General features: G+C 48.3%; 1 protein-coding gene across 4 annotated transcripts in view; it reads right to left on the bottom strand.

Moving 5' to 3' along the window:
• Window positions 1–765: 765 nt before the first annotated feature.
• EXOC2 (exocyst complex component 2) overlaps window positions 766–20,812 on the bottom strand; it is a 1,213,422-nt gene continuing 1,193,375 nt past the window's right edge. For all 4 annotated transcript variants that reach the window (XM_069217791.1, XM_069217808.1, XM_069217816.1 and 1 more), the window contains one exon: window positions 766–1,078. In XM_069217791.1, coding sequence (XP_069073892.1) covers window positions 985–1,078 — 94 coding nt within the window. In that variant the 3' untranslated portion in view covers window positions 766–984. The remainder of the gene's footprint in view (window positions 1,079–20,812) is intronic.

Here is a 20,812-nt window from a genome sequence, read left to right on the forward strand (position 1 = left end):
GCTAACCCGTTCACAGGAGGTCAAAAGCAAGGCTTAGACGAAGTGCCCAAAAGGGTGTCTTTTTGGGCTTTATTGAACAGTAGTTACGGCAAGGAAGATGGCACAGGCTGAATAACATATGTAAGCACATTTGTTTTAAATTCAATAGAAGAAAGTTGTGATGCAGGACCTCATCAAGCATTTATGATTACTACAGCAAAGAAAGCACTCTTATGTTGGTGGCCCAAGGGGAGGAATAAATCCTGTATCAGGGGAAGTATCAAGCCCAAACGCATACTGTAAATACATATATAAACTGTCCAAATCAAAATGACGGGTAAATCATCCCCATCATCTTCACAGTCATAGCCATGTGGCGGCAAACTCTTGTCAGAGTCAGAAGCAGAAAACTGGTGGAGGTACTGAGGATGGCTCCATAGTAGAGGGAGTCTTTTGTCTGAATCAGAATAAACATGTTGGGGTCCAAACAGATGTGGCTCAGATCGGACATTGGAGTCTGCAGGCGATCCACCTCTAGCACCGGCAATGTAAGGACGTGCCAACAGAGAAGGGACCAGTTTAGGTCATAGAGCCGGAATGGAAGTCTACACCAGAATCATTGAGATAGGTCACAAAAAGTTGTCTGGTTTAGAAATTGGGAATATACTTTGCATTAGTCTGGTGAGGGGACAAAAAGTAAACAGGAGATCCTTCTTGAGAAGCCATGTTGGGTATGACGCGGAGAGTCTCCATCCAAAAAAACAGAACAGACAGTTGAATAAAATATTTTGGGTTGGTGCTTCACATCACATTTTTATTTAAAGGGCCAGGTACAGCGGTTAAGTATTCAACAGCTCACAAATGCTGAACACAATATTGTCAGGGCTCCCGTGTCTTTTTAACATGATACATTAATTCAAGGATAACAACTCAAGCAAGGAACAGAAAAGTATATTTTTTTGGCAAGCAGCCGTTGGTGTCATTGTTTACTGCATCCCACTATCCTTAAGTTTTCACCATGCCAGATGATGATGCCTGGAAACAGGTTAGCTGCAAGTGCATGGTGCTCTTAAATTCATTTAGCAGTTCCTCCAACAACCTGCAAGGATACACAATGTGTGTTTAACATTTATCAACCAATGTGTCCCAACACTTTACATAAGGGCAATGCATGATACTTATTTGGTACAACAATAATACAAACTACTAAGCACCACACAACTTTGTGAGCAAATGACCGAAAGAAAATCTCTTGTATATACGAATTACAGATGGGTGCTGTTGTGTTACCACTGAAGTACAAGTTACTTTCCTTCGGTAATGAAATATCTGGTAGAGACATATTCTAGTTGCAGATTCCTTACCTTAGATTTTTCCCCCAGGTGTCAGACTGGATCCGGAGATTTTTCTTCGAGCAATATCCTTGTGCGTCAGTAGGTGGCATCGGTCGACTCCGCAGGCGCTGTAGGTGCCGTGATGATGTCGGGAGTAGTACATAGACACCACCCTCGCGCAGTGACTTCAGTTTCTTTTAACGACTTTCCACGCCAGTGCGCAGAGCCACTAAGAACATTGAGATTGGTGAACCAGAGCTAAGGACCTGAAAGGGGGGATCCCTGTCCCTAGAAATCAGTTCGCAAGCGGGGAGGGTGGGTGGGTGTTACAAGGAATCTGCAACTAGAATATGTCTCTACCAGATATTTAGTTACCGAAGGTAAGTAACTTGTACATCTGATAGAGACTTCTAGTTGCAGATTCCTTACCTTAGAATAGATACCCAAACAATACCATCCTCAGTGGTGGGCTGTGAACCAAGATCATACTAGAAAGTCCTGCAGGACCGAACAACCAAAATAGCGGTCTCGACGGACCTGACTATCCAGACAGTAATGCTTAGCAAACTTGTGCAGGGATGCCCACGTAGCTACCTGGCAGATATCCAGGGCAGGAACTACGCGTGCTAACGCAGTAGAAGCAGCAGTTGCTCTGGTGGAATGAGCACGCAAGCCTTCAGGAGGTTGCTTCTTTGCCAAAGTATAGCACATTTTGATGCAAAGATGCACCCATCGAGAGATGGTACGCTTTTGCACCGCCATCCCTTTTTTTGCACCCACATAGCCAATGAAGAGTTGATTGTCCACCCGGAAATCTTTAGTATGATTGAGGTAGAACGCCAACGCTCTTTTTGGGTCCAGACGGTGGAGTCTCTCCTCCTCATGGGAAGGATGTGGGGGTGCGTAGAAGGTAGGCAAATTGATGGACTGGCCTACATGAAATGGTGTAACCACCGCAGGAAGGAAGGGTTTGGGTGAAGAATGGTCCCCTGGTGCTGTGACAGAAGATCTGCCCGAAGAGGCAGCCTGAGTGGAGGATCGATGGACATGCTCAATAGTTCTGGATATCACACTCTTCGAGCCGATTCCGGAGCCCCCAAGATGACTTGGGCCCGGTCATTCTTGATTTTCTTGAGAACTCTGGGCAGAAGAGGGATAGGCGGGAAGGCGTAAAGGAAGCCTGAGCTCCACTCTAAACAAAAAGCGTCACCGAGCGAGTGCTGCCTTGGAAACTCCAATGCTCAAAACAGCTGACATTGCGCGTTCTCTGCGGAGGCAATCCGATCTAACCAAGGCTCTCCCCACTGCTGAAATAGACCGTGCACCACCTGTGGATGGAGATGCCATTTGTGATCGGCTGTGCATCGCCGGCTGAGTTTGTCTGCTCTGCCAGATGTTGAACCATCAGGGTAATCCACTGATGTTCTAGCCATGTCCAGAGCCTCCTGACAAAGGGTCCAGGACCCTACTCCGCCCTGTTTGTTGGAGTACCGCATGGCAGTAGTATTGTCCGTGAACACCTGCACTACTTTCTCTTTGAGAGAGGGAAGAAATGCTTTCAACGCAAGCCTGATCGCCCGGAGCGCCAGCAGATTTATATGGAGTCTGAACTGTGCCGGAGACTAGAGGCCTCTGATCTCTGCCTCTCCCATGCGGCCGCCCCAACTGAGAAGTGACGTATCTGTCACTATCGAGAGATCTGGCTTGGGAAGGGAGAGGAATCTGCCGTGGACCCAATTTGGATTTGAAAGCCACCACTGCAGGTCTTTCACAGTTCCCTCCGAAATCTAGACCAGGTCGGATAGATTTCCCTGATGCTGTGCCACTGGAACTTCAGGTCCCACTGCAGAGCCCTCGTATGCCATCTGGCATGTGTGACTAGCCGGATGAAGGAGGCCATGAGGCCCAGCAGCCTCAGAGTCAATCGCACCGAAACCCAAGACCAAGGCCGAAAGATCGGAATCATAGCCTGAATGTCTTGGGACTCGTTTGTCGGGAGGATAAGCCAGAAATTGCACTGTGTCCAGAACTGCCCCGATAAAAGGGAGCGACTAAGAGGGAGTCAGGTGTGACTTCGGCACGTTGATAGTGAACCCCAGCATGTTTGCCATAGTCTGAACGTGAAGACGACTTTCTGGGGCGAGTCCACCTTCAACAGCCAGTCGTCGAGGTAGGGGAAGACTGAGACCCCTGACCTGCGCAGATGAGCTGCAACTACTGCCATCACTTTGGTGAACACCCGAGGGACGCTGGTAAGGCTGAAGGGAGTACGATAAACTGAAAGTGCTCGTGACTTACCACGAATCGTAGGTGTCTGTGGGCAGGAAGGATGGGAATATGGAAATAAACGTCCTGCAAGTCCAACGCTACCATCCAGTCTCCTGGGTCTAAGGCAGACAGAACCGGAGCCAGGGTGAGCATTTTGAATTTCTCCTTCCTTAGGAAGTAGCTGAAGTATCTAGGATAGGACATAAGCCCTTGTCCTTCTTTGGTATCAGAAAGTAGCGAGAATAACAACCACAACCTATTTCTGGCACAGGGACCTTTTCTATAGCTCCCTTGGCCAAGAGAGCCGCGACTTCCTGGCGGAGAAGCGCCAAATGATCCTCCGGAAGGTGATGGAAGGATGGTGGCATGTGTGATGGAGCAGATTCGAAAGGGAGGGAGTAGCCCTTCCGAATGATCTGCAAAACCCACCCGTCCGTGGTGATATGTTCCCAGTGGGGCAGGTGATGGTTAATCCTGCCACCAACTGGGTGGGAGTGAGGGGACAGACTAGGAGGGTTTGGAGGGTGAAGCGGGGGCAGAGGTGGACTGAACAAACCTCTGGTTCCCTGTCCCACGGCCACATGGGATTCCGCATCCTCGCCCACGTATAGGCTGGCCAGCGTGCGTGGCACGGTGGCTGTGTGGAGGACGCGACAGGGCACCCCTTCCGTGTCCACGAAAGGGGCGAAAAGCGGATTGTGGTGGGCGAGAGGCCGAGGAAAGACGAGGGACTGAGCTGTAGCCTGGGAATTCTTGAATCTCTCCATGGCCGAGTCCGCATTGTCTCCGAAGAGACATGTGCCATCGAAGGGCATGTCCATGAGTTGGACATCCCCTGAGAAACCAGAAGTGCTTAACTAGGCGTGGCACCGTAAGGCCACTGTGGTTGCAACCAATCTGCCCAGAAAATCGGTCGTATCCAGCCCACAATGGATTGTGAACTTTGCCACATCTCTCCCATGTTTCACTGCTTGTGAGACGATAGTATGGGCCTCCTCCAGTATCTGCGGCAGGACTTGCGCAACCGTATCCCACAAGGAATACGGCCCACAGACCGCAGCGTTAGACTGGAGGAAGTAAACAACTTCTTGCCAAACTGTTTCAGCCTTTTGGATTCTCTCTCCGGGGGTGCGGAAGGGAACGCGCCTGAAGAAGAGGAAGCCTGGATAACAAGACTCTCAGGTGTGGGGTGTTGGGACAGGAACCCCTGTGTTGGGTTTGGACCATGTACCCAAAAGGACATCGGTGAGGGCCTCACTGAATGGTAAAAGGGGTTCTGAAGTAGAAGCCCCAGGCTGAAGCACCTTCATCAGGAGATTACACCCAACCTCTACAGTAGGAAGCTTGAGGCTGAGAACCTCAGCTGCCCTACTGACCACCATACCATAAGTTGCTCCCCTCGCTGTAGCCAGAGTAGGAGACAGCATGCCAGCATCAGGAGACGTATCTAGACTACTGGCTTTGCCCAATTCCTGTGCCCAGTCCATAGCAGGGTCATCCTGGTATTCATAAGGGTCCAGGGACCCCTCCAATTCCTCCCCATATTAGTACGCAAAGGAAAAAGGGTTTGAATGTGACCTGGGATGAATAGGCCCCACCGAAGCCGAAGACAACGTCAGCCGACGCCGCTCCGACTCGGAGTCGGCGGGGATAAGAATCGGGTCAACGACATAGTGGGCACCACTGACGTCGGGAGCGCCGTTAATTGACCCGGCGCTGGGGAAGGTCTTGAGAGTGCGACCGCGCCAGTGCGGATCCACGCACGGATCCGGAGGTGACCTCGGTGGCCGGGGCCGCAGCCACCAGCGCGGAACCCGAAGGCCCATCAGCCAAACCCCTTGGGCCCGAAGGCACCATATTGGGGTCGGCCCGCTAAAAAATGAGGAGGATGGCCTCGTAAAACTCTTAGTTGGGTGGGGGTCGCTCCGGCTAACTCGGGGAAGCGTGGAGCCGACCCAGACGCAGGCTTCGAGGACAGAGGCCTAGTGCGTGGACGCTCTTCCCGCATCGCGTCGTCCGAGCGACGTGGCAAAGTCGGAGAGCAATGGGACTTCTTCGACTTCTTACCTTGACCTGAGGATTTAGAAGTAGACGAGTGGTGATGACTCCGCGACCGATCGAGACCTTCCACTCGAGCGAGAGCAGGACCTACATGGAGTCGAGTGCCGGGGCGCCATTAGCTTTAGGGACCACTCCCTCAAAGGCTTCAGGTGCATGGCCCGACACTCGGAGCACAACTTCGGGTCATAGTCGCGCTCGAGGGATCACAGACAAATACGATGAGGATCCGTCACCGACATCGTCCGATGGCAGTCCTCACAAGGCTTGAACCCGGTCTTTGGGGACATCCTCGACGCACCAAGTTCGTACACAAAAAACTCGACAAAAATATCTGAGGGTAGCTATGCTCTGGATCAGCCCGTTGCACGGAAAGGAAAGAACTGACGTCACTGCGCGAGGGCGGTGTCTATGTACTACTCCCGACATCACGGCGACAACATCGCCTTCGACGCCTGCGGAGTCGACCGACGCCATCTACCGACGTGCAAGGGTATTGCTCGAAGAAAAATCTCCAGATCCAGTCTGACGCCTAGGGGACAATTCTAAGGTAAGGAATCTGCAACTATAAGTCTCTATCAGATACCTAGTTACATGCACGGTCTAAACAAATGTCCCATGCAAAGGTTGGAAACCCCACACACTACAATAGTACTTTTTTTATCTGAATATGTGATCATTTCCAAAAATGTGTGCATATCGTGAATTCCACAGATTTGCTCTATTACACATTCCACAGTTATGTGCATGAAAATATTCTCTAATATATGCCCTAATCTGTATTCTCAAAATCCTCCACATTCATATTTAGATGCTGCATTGTATATCCTCCAAGATATGTGAATTTGACACACTGATGAACAAGTTACTCACCTTTGATAACCCTCTTTCTGGTAGAGCCTCTATCTAGCCACAAATTCCTCTCCTTTTTAATATTCCCTAGGTGTCAAACTGGACTCGGAAATTTACAGGCTCACTCACTTCTAAAATTCTGCTGCTGTGTTCTCAACTCAAACTTGGCCTACATCGGATTGGTGTGAAGAACAAGTTACTTACCTTTGGTAATGCCTTATCTGGTAGAGACTCTATCTAGCCTCAGATTCCTTACTTTAGAAAAATCCGCAGGCAGCAGATTGGAAATTGTTTCTGAGCAGTACCCCAGAGTGCCAGTGAAGTTCGACTCCGTGCATCATTGTCCGAGCCGTGACGTTCACAGTGCCTATACATGTACCACCCCAATGTGATGGCGTCAGTTCCTTTTTTACGACTGTCCATGCTAGGAGTGTGGAGCCATGAACAACACTGATCACAGGTGTGGAACACTAGGTCCCTGAAACAGGAAAGGCCTGTCCCTAGAAATCTGTTCGCAGAGAGGGTAGGATGGGTAGATCGGTAAGGAATCTGTGGCTAGAAAGACTCTCTACCAGATAAGGTGTTACCGAAGGTAAGAAACTTCTCCATCTGATTGAGACTTCTAGCCGCAGATTCCATACCTTAGAATAGACACCCAAGCAATACCTTCCTGGAGGTAGGTCTGCAAACATGATTTAAATCTAGAAGCCCAGCAGGACCACACAGGCAAAATGCCCATCCCTACATACCGGACTGTCCAGACACTAGTGCTTGCCCACCCAGCTGCTTGGCAGATGTTCAGGACCTGGACGCAGCGTGCTAGCGTAGTGGTTGCAGCCTTGGTTCTGGAGGAATGAGCTTGCACACCATCAGCAGGATGCTTTTCGGCCAATCGACAGAAGATTTTAATGCTGAGCATGACTCATCGAGAGATGGTCCGCTTCTGCACAGCTTTTCTCTTCTTCGCTGGGACATACCCCACAAATAATTGGTTGTTCACATGGATATCTCTTGTGCATTTAAGGTAGAATGACAAAAGTCTTTTTGAGTCCAGGCAGTGCAGTCTCTCCTCTTCTTTGGAGGGATGTGGAGCGCATAAAGTAGTCAGGATGATGGACTAGCCTACATGAAAGGGATTAATGACTTTTGGTAGAAAGCAAGCTCTACTTCGTAGAACCACCTTGTCTGGGTAGATGTTCAGAGATAGAGGCTTGGATGACAGCCTGAGAGGATAGTTGTACAAGGGCTCAAAGGGAGAGCAGCATAGGAATGTTACGACTAGATTAAGGTCCCACTAAGGCAATATAAAGGAATAAGCAGGAAATGTGGTGCAAACCTTTCAAGAACCTATGTACAATGGGGAATTTGGAAAGGGATGGCTGGTCAGGCAATTGCAGATTGGCTAAGACAGCACAAAGATAACCCTTTGACGTGCCCTGCTGGGCAAGGAAAATAGGGCAAAGGAAAGAGCAAAAAGAACCTGCAAAAGAGGGGCAGAAAAAGGGTCAACTGGTTTGTCTGTAGGGTTTGGCCACGCTGGCGACTAAGATCGCAGCATGGCATTAAAGCTCCAGAGTCAATCGCTTGAACCTGCTGTCCCCAGGCACACATTCACCTGATATAGGCGCAGGGACTGTTTTGCCTGTTGAATGCAGGGCTGCTCGCCTGGCCCACTGCTCATTGGAATCCAACACTTGCTGGATCAACCGCTTCACTGCAAGCTGGATGCTGCGGCCTGACATGCCCAGTGGAGAGATGGTCTGTGGATGAGCATGATGGTCGGGTCACAGCGTGCGCAGCCTAAACCATCAGCCCAATTGCCTCCTGCAATCCAGACTCCGAATGTTGCGGCATTATCCAAGACTAATGGCATACCTGGAGAGCTGCATGGATACTTTGGTGAGGCGGAGGCACTGGACCTGGATAAGTGCCATCCACCAGCATTGCTCGTAGGCCTGCTGATCGGCCTGGCGGAGAACTGCCAACCTGCTTCTGGTGTCCTTGTGGCCCCTAGAGCGCATATGGCCCCTCCACCACTGGTGAGCTGTGTGCACGATGGGGTCTGTACCTTGTTTATATCGGCACAGAAAATATTACCCCTACATGCTATGCCTTCAGATTGCGGCCCAGGCAGTGAGTCCGCATGGATAATTTGTCGAGGCAGCGGTACTAGGCCTAGTCACTGCCATACACCACCGCTGCTCAAAGGCCTACAAGTTGGCCCAGCAGAGAACTGGTGAACTACTACTGGAGGCCTTGCAGGCTACGGGTCACATATAGAACCCCTCTCCTATCACTGATGAGTTGTGATGGGGCCTGAACCTTAATTATGTCTGCCTAAGAGACAATTACCACTGTATGCTGGGCCTTCGGATTGTGGCATGGGCTGCGAGTAGTGCTTTTTTTTTTCCTGTGTGTTGCCATTTACCAGGCAAATCACCCTTGCCTGCAGTTGAAGTTTGGCCATGCACTGCTCCGTGAAACATACTCCTACTAGCTGCTGCCCAACTCCGCTGTTACAGGAGTCTACCTCGACCAATGTGACATGGGGTGATTAATCTTGTACAATTGACATCATAACTGCACCGATACGATGACGTGTGGTGACCCCAAGCAGAAAAAGCTCTCCGTCGATGATGCAAGTACTCGGCGACAACAGCATTACCCCTACCTCTCCCCCCCCACCCAAGACGCTGAGGAGCCTCTGACTAAGTGAAGCCTTTAACTACTCCTTTCATGGAACCTACAAGTGATTTAGCACTTTGATGAGTCGCCTGGACCGGTTGGGTGAGCAGCTGGTCCGCCACACTACAAGGCTTGATTGGTGCAGAGTGCAGGATATCCAAGATTGAGGCTGATAACATGATTGTTCTGAAGAATCTTAAAAAAGTGGAGCACATGCTAAAATCTACCGTGCCTAGGAATGAAGACCTTGCTCGCACTATATTACAGGGATATCAGAATCCACCAACACGGGGCGCCCAGATGTCTTTGTAGAGAAGCTGCTTATTGAGCTGTTTGGCAGACATGGTTTTACTTATACCTTTGCTGTTGAAAGAGATCATATATCCCTTGGGCTACGTCCCATACCTGGATCACCTCTGGGTCCTATTGTCCAGTTTCTCAATTTTCTAAATTAGGATGCTGCGCTTAGCCGGTGAACAATGACCCCTTCAGTTTCAAGGTGAGGCGCAGTCCATTTTCCCAGATTTTACACACGCAGTACAGGAAATGTGACACAAGCTTACAGAAGAGAAACACTCTTCAGAAGCACGGCCTCAAGTATAGAATGCTGTACCCAGCGTGAATTTGCATTGAGGTAAACAGACAGCACCATGCGTCTGCAAGCATGACTTGACTCTCAAGATAGTGTGGCTCGTTGTAAGGAAATGCCTCCATGGCATGGTTACCCCCTGACTTTTTGCCTTTTGCTGATGCCAGTTATGATTCAAAGTGTGCTGGGGCCCTGCTAACCAGGCCCCAACACCAGTGTTCTTTCCCTAAACTGTACCTTTGCCTCCACAATTGGCATAGCCCTGGCACTCAGATAAGTCCCTTGTAAATGGTACCCCTGGTACCAAGGGCCCTGATGCCAGGGAAGGTCTCGAAGGGCTGCAGCTTGCTTGTCTTATGCCACCTTAGGGACCCCTCACTCAGCACATGCACACTGCCTCACAGCTTGTGTGTGCTGGTGGGGAGAAAATGACTAAGTCGACAAGGCACTCTCCTTAGAGTGCCATGCCAACCTCACACTGCCTGTGGCATAGTTAAGTCACCCATCTAGCAGGCCTTACAGCCCTAAGGCAGGGTGCACTATCCCACAGGTGAGGGCATATGTGTATGAGCACTATGCCCCTACAGTGTCTAAGCAAGACCTTAGACATTGTAAGTGCAGGGTAGCCATAAAGAGTATATGGTCTGGGAGTTTGTCAAACACGAACTCCACAGTTCCATAATGGCTACACTGAAATCTGGGAAGTTTGGTATTCAACTTCTCAGCATAATAAATGCACACTGATGCCAATGTGGAATTTATTGTAAAATACACCCAGAGGGCATCTTAGAGATGCCCCCTGAATACCAGTCCGACTCCTAGTGCTAGGCTGACCAGTTTTTGCCAGCCTGCCACAACCAGGCGAGTTGCTGGCCACATGGGGAGAGTAACTTTGTCACTTTGTGGCCAGGAACAAAGCCTGGACTGGGTGGAGGTGCTTCTCACCTCCCCCTGCAGGAACTGTAACACTTGGCGGTGAGCCACAAAGGCTCATGCTTTTTGTTACAACACCCTAGGGCATCCCAGCTAGTGGAGATGCCCGCCCCTCCGGCCACTGCCCCAACTTTTGGCGGCAAGGCTGGAGACGATAATGAGAAAAACAAGGAGGAGTCACCCACCAGTCAGGACAGCCCCTAAGGTGTCCTGAGCTGAAGTGACCCCTGCCTTTAGAAATTCTCCATCTTATGTTTGGAGGATTCCCCCAATAGGAGTAGGCATGTGCTCCCCTCCCCACAGGGAGGAGGCACAAAAAGGGTGTAGCCACCCTCCAGGACAGTAGCCATTGGCTAATGCCCCCAAGACCTAAACACACCCCCAAATGTAGTATTTAGGGCCACCCCAGAACCCAGGAAATCAGATTCCTGCAACCTGAAACAAGAAGAAGGCCTGCTGACTTGAAAGTCCTGCAGAGACGACAGAGACAACAACTGCTTTGGCCCCAGCCCTACCAGCCTGTCTCCTGACTCGAAGAAAACTGCAACAGCAAAGCATCCGACAGGGACCAGCGACCTCAAAGCCTCAGAGGACTGCCCTGAACCAAAGGACCAAGAAACTCCAGTGAGCAGAGGCCCTGCTCAACAACAGCAACAACTTTGCAACTTTCTTGCAACTTTTAAAGACGTCACTCTTCCTGCCGGAAGCGTGAGACTTCACCCTCTGCACCCGACGCCCCCGGCTCGAGCTCCAGAGAACCAACACTACAGGGAGGACTCCCAGGTGACTGCGACCTCGTGAGTAACCAGAGACGACCCCCCTTGGCTCCCACAGCGACACCTGCAGAGAGAATCCAGAGGCTTCCCCTGACCGCGACTGCCTGTAACAGGGAGCCCGACGTCTGCACCAAACACTGCACTTGCAGCCCCCAGGAGCAGAAGGAACCGAACCTCAGTGCAGGAGTGACCCTCAGGTGACCCTCTGCCTAACCCAGTCAGTGGCTGGCCCGAGGAGCCCCCCGTGCCCTGCCCTGCACCGCTAGAGTGACCACCAGGTCCCTCCATTGATTCCAATACAAAACCTGACGCCTGCTTTGCACACTGCACCCAGCCGCCCCTGTGCCGCTGAAGGTGTGTTTTGTGTGCCTACTTGTGTCGCTCCCAGTGTTCTACAAAACCCCCCTGGTATGCCCTCTGAAGACGCAGGTACTTACCTGTGGGCAGACTGGAACCAGAGCAGCCCTGTTCTTCATAGGCACCTATGTGTTTTGGGCACCTCTTTGACCTCTGCACCTGACCGGCCCTGAGCTGCTGGTGTGGTAACTTTGGGGTTGCCTTGAAATCCCAGTGGTGGGTTGCCTATGCCCAGGAACTGAGACTTGTAAGTGTCTTACTTACCTGACAAACTAACCATTACTTACCTACCCCAGGAACTGTTGATGTTTGCAGTGTCCACTTTTAAAATAGCTTATTGCCATTTTTACTAAAACTGTGTATGCTATTGGTCTAATTCAAAGTTCCTAACTTACCTGTGTGGAGTACCTTGCATTTTAAGTATTTACTTCAAATCTTGAACGTGTGGTTCTAAAAATAAATTAAGAAAAGCTATTTTTCTATATAAAAACTATTGGCCTGGAGTTAAGTCTGTGTGTGTTCCTCATTTATTGCCTGTGTGTGTACAACAAATGCTTAACACTACCCTCTGATAAGCCTACTGCTCGACCACACTACCACAAAATAGAGCATTAGAATTATCAAATTTTGCCACTATCTTACCTCTAAGGGGAAGCCTTGGACTCTGTGCACACTATCGCTTACTTTGAGATAGTATATACAAAGCTAACTTCCTACAGTAATATATAAAAAAATAACTCGTTTTTATATACTTTTAAGCACCATGATCATCAATATCAGGTAAGTACTTTTGGAGTTATGTATTTGACAAGAAGACACAAATAATGCAGAAATATCGGTTTTGAGGCGCTAGTCTCAAACGTGGTAATTTTAATGTATGCTAAGTAGTTGTTGAAGCACTGGACAGCCCCTGCAAGGGTTTGGGAGGATGCACAGTTTTTGGACGAGTCGGACTGATGCAATGTCAAGGTACCAGCAGGAAGGAAGGGTTTGGTGTCTAGTTCAGGGTGTCTCTTCAGTTCTCACAGTGACTGCTCTTCTTTGTCGTCCTTCTGCTCTCAGTTAGACAAATCTGTTGGCCTGATGTTGAGGGGCCCCCTAAATACTCAATTTAGGGGTGTTAAGGGGCGTGCAACTCCATCCACCATAAAACCACTTTGTGTGGAGAGTGGGCATTACCCTGACCCAGAGTTCTCTAGTTTCACCAAAACCAAGATGGTGAAACCCTTCCTCAACTGTCCTCCTAAGGTGGCCCCCCCTTAGGGGTGTAAATGCCTGTAATTGTGACAACTCTTCTATCTAATTTCCCACCTTCTCTGGTGTCAAACAGGCCTCACAGCAGAGGGTGGCATAACACATTTCTGGGGGGAAGCCACGGTCGCATATCAAGGGCGGCAGGTGGATTTGAAGCTCCTGGCTTTGATATGCTAAATCTCTAGCCATATATCCATCCCGGCCTTGTTTCTGACCTCTGAGCGCGAGGGCTCTCACCTGTTGGGGGTCAGAAACTCATGTGTGTTGGCAAGCTGGTTGATACTAGTCAGCCAGCACACTAAGGGACTAGAGGCTTTCAGGGGGCACCTCTAAGGTGCCCTCTTGGGTGCATGTCATAATAAACCTGATACTGGCATCAGTATGGATTTATGAAGACAAGGTGTTTGATACCAAACACCAGCATTTTCAGTGAAGCCATCATTTAGCTGGGGAACTCGTAATGACCAGTGCACAGTACATATCCTCAAAATGGCTTCCTGAACACATCTAATGTCTAGCAATGGAACTAGGCATGACAGGAGTACATCTGCTCATGCAGACATGCCCTTGAATGTCATATAATGCACCCTGCCTTAGGCCTACTGTAGGGATGACTTACATATATTACATGCAGTGGGTAAGGGCATTGCACACAGGGAGTGTGACATGTTGTACTTTCACAATGGTTTGCACCATTTCACACATTCTGAAATGAAAATCTGTATGTGTTTGAATGTGGGTCCCGATGAATGCATAATACATGCTGCAGCCCTAAGGGACCCTCTTTACTACCCATACCGTGTGTACTAGGGGTAACATTTATCAGGGACTTATAAGGGTGCTAAAGACCTCGCCAATTGGGTACAAATTGTCATTTGCCTTGTTTTTAGGAAAGAGCACAGGCACCCAAGTTAACAGGGACCCAGTGCACTACCAATCAACATCAATACCGGTGGGCAAAAAGCCAGGGCGAGCATGGCAAAATGGGGCACTTTTCTAGACTCAGCACAAGGTTTCTGCACTTTAGGGAAGAGAAGGTACTGTTGCTGTGATTTGCGAGTTTGGATGGGCACCCATCATGGTGGATTCCTGATGGATTTATCCTTTGGCCAGCACAGCCTCATTCAAGTGTGCCCATTTTACGTTTGCACCCCCACATAAGACTTCTGTCGTCTTTGAGGAGACGAAGGAAGAAATATTTTCCAATCACTCCACGTGACCATAATTATTAAGGAAGGAAAAGAGAATATCACTAAGTCCTTCGCAAGATAGATATTTTGTAGTTTGTAGTAAGAACGGTGCAACAGGCAAAAATCTGACTTGGCAGCCTGAAGAAAGCTCAAAATAAATAAAGGTCATAGAAGACCCAGACACTTGCATAGATATCAGAAGACATTTAAGCTTTCCAGCATTCCTGGGTCTTTTCCCCAAAAAATTACAGGCACTCTAATGCAACAATAATCTCTTAAACAGGCCCAACAGGACAATTTGCTCCTGTTCCACAAGCAGAGGTTCAAATAGCTAATAGGGTGCTGCCTATTGGTAAAGTCCTAAGGCTAAATGTTTCTGGTGTAGAGATCTATAAATGGTTTAAAACGTTCCTTGTCCCATTCCTGGCAAAGCTTTTTAATATTATCTTCACTGAGGGAGTATATCTGCCAATGTTTCATGAAGAGTCCTGGCTTTAAGAAAATAAGCCATTCAAAGACTTGAAGTAAGGGTCATTTTGTCCCATCTCCCATATGGTGGTATGCCTTATAATTTGCCACTTTAATGGACAGAATACATATGCAACCCAAGGCATGGGATACCCTCCCTTTTTGCTTAATTGGTGGTGGGAAGGAGGATAATGTGATTAAAATGACCATCTAAGCTAAATGCCTGATTTTATTTTAAGCTGTATCCCATTTCCAGGCCAAGAGGGTCTTTAACACTCAACTAAATTATCAGGATTTCCTGGGCGAGGAAGAGAAGTCAATAGGTAAAAGAAGCTTTGTCAAGCTTTTTCATGATGGTTGTTTATCAGATTTTGATGTATACAATATGGTTGCTTCTTAATGTTATCAAGACAAACACTTGAAAATGAAGTTTTGCTGAAGGATAGGGTGTTGGTTTCTTGCTGAAGAAATAAGGAGAGGCTGTTCCAAAGGACAGACTGATGGTGATGCAAGGACCTGCCGTTTAACCATTTTAGTTTTGAAGTGCATGTTGAGAGAAGGGTTTCAGAGTTGGACCTTACGCTTCAGACAGGTACAGTATGAACAATGTTGTGAGGTAGGCTGGGCTGAGCTGCACGGGGCATTACAAAGCCATCTGTTTCTCTCAAAGGGTAAAATCACATGCCTCATACCATGTGCAGGTTACCGGTCCTCAGAAGCTGAATGTGTCACAGTACCTTTGGATTGTCCTCCACCTTGCTGGGTTGTTTTTTTTTTTGGGGGGGGGGGGTGAATTGAGGCAGCGGCAACAGCACAGGAAACTAGTCTGGATGAACAGTTAGTACCTTCTAGATTAGTGTTTGGGATGTCAAATAAGTGGTTCAGCTAGCAGCAAAAACGAAACAGCCACTTCCTAACAAGCAACAGAGATAAACGAAATGCAAAATAGTCATAGGATACAATGTAGAGGTACCTAAATGTCATTCGGTACCAGCTTCTCCTCTGATAACCACAGCACTGTAATTTATTAGTAGCCAACTCATCTTACACCTGAAGACCTTCTAAAGGAGACTACATCAGGTATGTCAAAGTTCAGGTAGAGAAAAAGAAAACCTGATAATTCCAATGCTCAACAAAGAAATATTTGACAGACTCCAAAATAATAAATACTGACACAAGTTTCAGTGAAGGTTAGTAATTGAATTAAGATATGTCACTCTGGAAGCATGGACAAAAATACGAGAAAAACGGATATAAGATCTCCAGCAGGGCACTTGATAAGCCTTTGATGCATGTGCCTATAGTCCAAAACACCAACTTGTTCATCTCTGTGGATTAAAGGGTATCAGGAATGCAATATTCTTCCTTGTTGCAGAGCAATGTGTGTAGGAAGGGGAGACGTCAAACACAAAGACATCATGCGGTGTGTTCATGCCAACCCATGTGTGCCTGACAACACTGCTGGCCAGTCCATTGGTGCCAGCCTGACTTAATTTTTTGGACAATGACACAGATATATAGCGCAAATAAGACCTTTTTAGCAGATTGCCTCATATTATTAGAAAGTATTACTTCACACTGAGTTGTTGTCAGGTTACTCAGTGACCTGTGTCTAGATCATATCACAATGATGGGTCCATAACGGTGATGGCGTTTTTATTTATTTACATTAGAAACCTAAACAATTTAGGAACATTTGATTTCATTACTTTGCTAACATTTGTTTTAGAAGGACCTTCAGACTTCATAGATGGCATAAGCTAAGACTAGTGTGAGACAATCCTTTGTAAATACAAATGCAAATGCAAATGCCATAGGTGACACATTAATGGGCGACTATGGTCAAGCTTAGAAATCAAAACTTTAGGAGCTATCATCTGCAATGGCAAAGTCAGAACGTATATGAAACTATGGGAATCTCTGCTCCCTTTAGAGGAAGTTTTTATAGTCATCCTCAACTGCTTGGCTAGATAATGTACAACCTAGATAATTGTGGAAGTTTAACAGTCAAGGCTGGAATTACTGATCTATTAAGGTATGAAAAAAAAGTTCATTCTACATCGCTATCTTGATCCTGCTTCTGCAGAATCCTAAGACAAAATTAACTCTAAGTAGAGAGAAGTCAATTTCCAGTTGCAAGGCTGAACTGGTGGAAGTGTGAAACACATCCTAGCACGTGGGAACAAATGATACTGGACTGCTAGGATTTGGATGCGTTTTGGTCCACCATGGTTCAAACACTGGAGATTATCTCTGCAGAAGATTTCAATGTATCACCCCAAACCATTCTTTTAGGATTGACTGCACTTTGAATTACTTCAGCTTCCCTGGATCTCAAGCTACAAGGCGTATTATCGCCAACAGGAAAAAGTCCAAGGGAGTTCTCTCCCTTGCCAAATAGCGGAACAATATTCATCAAATTGCACAGGACAATGCAGGAACCGGCCCAGTGTGCTGACCTCAGTTTTCCGAAGCATAGAGCCAAGTTGAGGAAGAATGAAGAGTGTGAGGTCCTGAAGAATCACTTTCTTGTGGGAAGACAGTGAACAGAACAGGGAGAAAGGGAGGGTCATTAAGGAATCTGTGGCTAAATGGTGTCTCTAATGAACAAATTCCGTATCTTTGGTAACGCCTGAAGATTTTTTATGAGAAGTACAGTAGGTAACGTCGATCGGCTCCGTGTGCATCGTCTGTGCCAAAACAGACAATCCCGGCATCTGTACAGGTGCCACCCAGGCACGCCGTCAATTTCTTTTTACAGCGATCCACGCCAGAAGTACGGAGCCATGAAGGACACTGACCACTGGTGTGGAAAACTAGGTCCCTGGAAAGGGATATAGCCCTGTCCCTAGAAATCCATTTGCAGGGCAGGGTGGATGGGTGGGCCAGTAAGGAATTCACAGCTACATTTAAGACCTCATTATGAGATTGGCAGACCCACTGCAGGACTGCCAAACTCATATGGAGGGGAGGATGCCACTGCCATGGCAGTGATGTCCCCCCCCCCCGAGCATATTACAACGTTCCCGCTGGGCTGACTGGCAGGAACGTTGTAATATACCTTCCGGCCGGTCAGTCCGGTAGGAACAGTGCTATTATATAGGACTCGCTCCCTTACGGAAGCCAAGACCTGTACTGTAGGACAGAGCAGGCCAACCAGAAGCCTCGTAATGCGCACTGTTTGCGAGTCTGCAGAGCAGACAGTGCGCATTGCGACAATGCTGATCAGGGGCCCTCCCTCTCGTACTGGTTTTCCGCCAGACTTTTCATGGTGGGGTCTCGCCTTGAAAAGGCTGGCAGAAAGTGGGGTTTTAATAAGCAGGCCACTCTGAATTCAGCACCACCCTGGTTGGTTAGAACTCCGATTGCCAACGATGTTCCTGGCGGGGACGGCGGTCTTTAGGTGGGTCCACCTGCCAAGGTTGTAAATTGTAACCTGTAGTGTGGTGGTCCAACCGCCACCGCAAGGCTGGCAGTCCTAGGATGGCCACCCTGGTAATTAGGCCGATAGTCTCTACAAGATAAGGCGCTACTGAAGGTAAGTAACTTCTTCATCTGACAGAGACTTCTGGTTGCAGATTCCTCAATTTAGAATAGATACCCAAGCAATACCAACCCCAGAGGTGGGACTGCGGACTAATTCAGATGAGGACGTCCTGCAGGACCAAACGGGCAAAATGCCCATCAAGACGGACTTGAATTTCCAGGTAGTAATGTCTGGTAAAAATGTGTAGGGAGGCCCACATTGCTGCCTGCATGATATCCAGGACTGGAACTTTGTATGCCAACACAGTGGTCACAGCTTTGGCTCTGGTGGAATGCATGCTCAAGCCCTCTGGGGATAGTCCTTTTCAGCACAGAACAACCCATTTTAGCTCTGACATATCCCACGAAAAGTTGATCGTCCACGTGGAATTCCTATGTGCGGTCAAGGTCGAAAAACAATGCTAGTTTGGGGTCCAGACAGTGGAGATGCTCCTCGTCCTTTGAAGGGTGATCTAGAGCAAAGAAAGAAGGCAACGCGATGGACTGAGCTACATGAAAGGGCATGACCACCTTTGGAAGAAAGGAAGACCACGTGCAAAGCACCACTTTGTCAGAATTAATAGATAGATAAATAGATAGATAGATAGGGCAGCTTAGATGAAAACGCCTGTAGCTCACTAACTAGTCGATAAGATGTTATAGCCACGAGGAAAGCCGTTTTGATGGTGAGCAACCACAAGGGACAGTTGTGAAGCGTCTCAAAGTGAGTACAAATTTTTTTTTAGAATCAAAGTCAAGTCCCACTGAGACATGATAAAGGATGAAGCAGGATAAAGATTAACTAAAGCTTTCAAGAACCTATGTACAATAGGAGATTTAAAGAGGGTTGATCAGGTAATCTGAGAACTGCAGATAGCAGAAAGATGACCTTTAAGAGTACCCAGAGCAGAGCCTTGATGAACAAGAGATAGAACGAAGAGAAGAACCTGAGAAAGGGGGGCAGGCAGTAAGGGGATCAGCATTTCCGTCAAAACACCAGGCCACTAATTTTTTTTTAAATGGCAGGCATATACAGTCTTGGTGGAGGAACGCTTGGCTGTCAACTACTGCCTCTCAATCTCCACGCAAGAGGGCAGAGACTGGATGGTTTCTGGTTGAGGACCCTCCCCTGCTGCTGCGACAGAAGATCCTCCCAAAGGGGCAGCCTAATTGAAGGATCGATTGCCATGCTCAGTAGCTCAGGATACCAGACTATCCATGCCAATTCCGGTGTCACAAGGATAACATGGTCCAATCATTCTGGATCTTCTTGAGAACGCTGGGTAGGAGTGGAATGGGGGAAAGACATACCGGAGGCCTGAACTCCACTCTAAACGAAAAGCGTCAAAAGCGAGAGCCTCCTTGGAAATTCCAGCCCACAAAACTACTGACATTGTGCGTTCTTGATTGAGGTGAACAGATCTAACCAAGGGTTTCTCCACTGCTGAAAGAGACCTTGCACTACCTCCTGATGGAGACGCCATTCGTGATCCTCTAATCAAGTGCGGCGGAGTTAGTTTGCCCTGGCATTTAGAAAACCTGCCATGTGCTGAACTACCAGGGCATGTCCAGAAATGCAGGGCCTCTTGACGTTAAGGTCCATGACCCCACACAGTTTTTCGCAGTATCACATGGCGGTGGTGTTGTCAGTGAACACCTGCACCAGCCTCCCCTTGATGGAAAGCAGAAATGCCTTCAATGCTAGTCTGATCACCCTTAACTCCAGCAAACTGATGTGGAGTCCAGATTCCACCAGAGACCAGATTCTTCTGATCTCCACCACTCCCAGACACCTGCCCAATCCCAGGAGTGATGCATCTGTCACTACTGTCAAACCTGGTTGGAAAAGGGAGAGGGATCTGCCACTGATCCAGTCGCGGTTTGTTATCCACCACTGCAAATCTTTTGCAGTTCCCACCAAAATCTGGACCATGTTCGACAGATTACGTTTATGCTGTGGCCTTTGGAACTTCAAGTCCCACTTCAGAGCCAGTATATATGCCCACTTGTATTTGCTACTAGCAGGATGCAAGAGGTCATAAGTCCCAGCAGCCTCCGAGTCTGTCTCACCAAAACCCAAGACAGAGGCTAAAACATCAATATCATGGCCTGAATATACTGGAGTCACCACTGAGGAGTATATGCCCAAAACTGAATGGTCACCTGAACAGCTCCAATGAAAAGGAGCACCTGAGAGGGAGTGAGGTGTGACTTTGGCATGTTCATAGTGAATCCCAGTTAGTGAAGGAGGTCAGCCTAATTTTGGAGGTGGGAGATGACAACCTGGCGTGAGCCCAACTTCAACAGCTAGTCACAGAGATAGGGGAAGACTGACACCCCTGATCTCTGCAGGTGAGCTGCAACCACCGCCTTGGTGAACACCTGAGGGGCGCTGATCTGGCCAAAGGGGAGTACGGCAAACTGGAAATGCTTGGGGCCAACAGTGAACTGCGGGTAATGCCTATGGGCAGGTAGGATAGGGATGAGGGAATATGCATCCTACAAGTCCAATACTACCATTCAGTCGCCTGGGTCCAGGGTAGA

This window comes from Pleurodeles waltl, chromosome 2_1 (assembly GCF_031143425.1).
Source record: "Pleurodeles waltl isolate 20211129_DDA chromosome 2_1, aPleWal1.hap1.20221129, whole genome shotgun sequence".
Classification (NCBI taxonomy): domain Eukaryota; kingdom Metazoa; phylum Chordata; class Amphibia; order Caudata; family Salamandridae; genus Pleurodeles; species Pleurodeles waltl.